At 40.4% G+C, this 1,886-nt stretch overlaps 1 protein-coding gene across 1 annotated transcript in view; it reads right to left on the bottom strand.

Moving 5' to 3' along the window:
• Positions 1 to 35: 35 nt before the first annotated feature.
• Positions 36 to 1,886, bottom strand: part of LOC101854180 — a gene marked incomplete at its 5' end in the record, with an annotated part of 29,755 nt that continues 27,904 nt past the window's right edge. The window contains 1 exon segment of the mRNA XM_013084843.2: positions 36 to 1,679. Within this exon segment, the coding sequence (XP_012940297.2) occupies positions 1,296 to 1,679 (384 nt within the window). The 3' untranslated portion in view covers positions 36 to 1,295.

The raw sequence follows: 1,886 nt of genomic DNA on the forward strand, positions 1-1,886 counted from the left end.
ATTTTCTGAGAGCATCCGAGCAAAGGAATGAACGGAAAATCCTGATCGCCGATGTCTGTCGCAGATCTGGCACTGGATGATGATGATGATAATTAAAGAAACAATGTAGAGCCTAGATGAGCAATAAATATGTCGCTAAAATGAAAGAAGATCCGAATACTAGCGGGAAATCATTCACACAGCGTAGAAACATTCAAAGTTAAAACAGTTAAACTAACCTTTCTAAGTACAAAATAAGATATTTAAAAAACATCGCGTCTCATAACGCAAAATGACGCTTGGGGCTGGCAAAATAACTGATACCCTTCGGTCCTACAACAGGAGTTAATGCCACTATTATAGCGAGTCCAAAGGGCATTATAAATGAAGAGTTTGTAACAATTATAAAAGATACCAACAATGTACAGGAGTTATCACCGTGAAAGAACAATAAATGAATGGATCTTTATGCTGATGTCATCAAAACCTCTTGCCGGAAAAAGTTGCGTTCTACGATTCTCACGTTTTCATAGCTAGCTAAAAGGTATGCGACCAGCCGTTCACTTGGACATCAATGATAATGTGCGCAGGCTATAAAGGCAACAAACGAGCTCTGTAGACAATTCTAAATATAACCAACTTAGTTTTGGTCTAAATCAGTGGGGCTTCTTTTTCTAAACTTCAAGTTTTCTCAACTGCAACCAAAGTTGACATAAGCAAAAAATTCTCAAGGCTTAAACTATACTTCAGAAATGGGGAAAGCTACGGCCTGCATGTCAAATACACCCTTCCAACAATTTCATTTCGTTTCCTACGAGTTGACCGAATAATTAGAAATGAATGTGGCTCGTGGTAAGTAGATTTTTTTTCTATCTCGGCACTGTCGTCACCAACAAAACCAAAACTGTCCGTTTTGAAAATTAAACTTAATAGTTTTCGGCCCACTTGGAAACAATAGATACTCTTTTATCTCATGAAATACCCTTAAAGATAATGATGTTATTGTGTCCGTTTTTTTACTTTCTTTTTCGAGCTTGGATATTTCAACCTATTTCATTCAATTTTCACCTGCTTTGGCCAGCTTAACATTCAGAATCACTTAATCCGACTTGGACACGTCTGTTCATACCTGCTATAGTTACGCTGGATTTCATCCGACCAGATAATGTTCATTCTAAACCTTTGCTGTTAATGGTGTCAGAGAAACCCAAAACTTCTGCCGCAGCTGTTCAAAATTTTCGTTGTCCTTAAATTAAATATCAACCACTGTGATCATCAGGTGCTTTAGTTGTCCGGTTCTCCAGGTTTCAGTCATGCTACGTTTCAAGATCAAGGTCTGCTGCAGGAGGCAGAGAATCTCGTCGCATTTCGCTCATCCGTCTGCTCGCCCGCCGCTTCCGCTCGTCCTTCAGGTTCTCGCTCACCTCGTGCTGGTGGGACTTCTTTCTCTCGGCCACTAGCATAAGCACGTCGTCGATGTTCTTTACTTCAAAGATCTCCAGGACTGGTCGGTCTTCTTGCCCAACGCCCTGCACTGCTATCTTTCGGCAATCGCTCGTCATTTGTAGGTCCAAAATATCAAAATTTGTTTTGTAGTTGGCAATCTCGCGGAGGCCAACGGGAGACCAGAGACGCAGAGTCCTGTCATTTGTTGCCACCACAACCAGGTTAGCGTCCTTAGAGATTTGGAGATGTGTAATCTGAAACAGAAAGCAAAGTATGAGTAGAAAATGTTCATTAGCAATGAAAATATCAGCAATTTTACCTTACACTTTCAAAATAAATGATTAAAACAGCCAAGACAGATTCAGTAACAAGCATGACGCACGAGAACCAAGCTGACATTCTTTAGACAAAGGCAAGTCAGATAATGGTATCATTAAATTGAATACGTTTGGGGTGGGGGG

This window comes from Aplysia californica, unplaced genomic scaffold, assembly GCF_000002075.1.
Source record: "Aplysia californica isolate F4 #8 unplaced genomic scaffold, AplCal3.0 scaffold00321, whole genome shotgun sequence".
NCBI lineage: Eukaryota > Metazoa > Mollusca > Gastropoda > Aplysiida > Aplysiidae > Aplysia > Aplysia californica.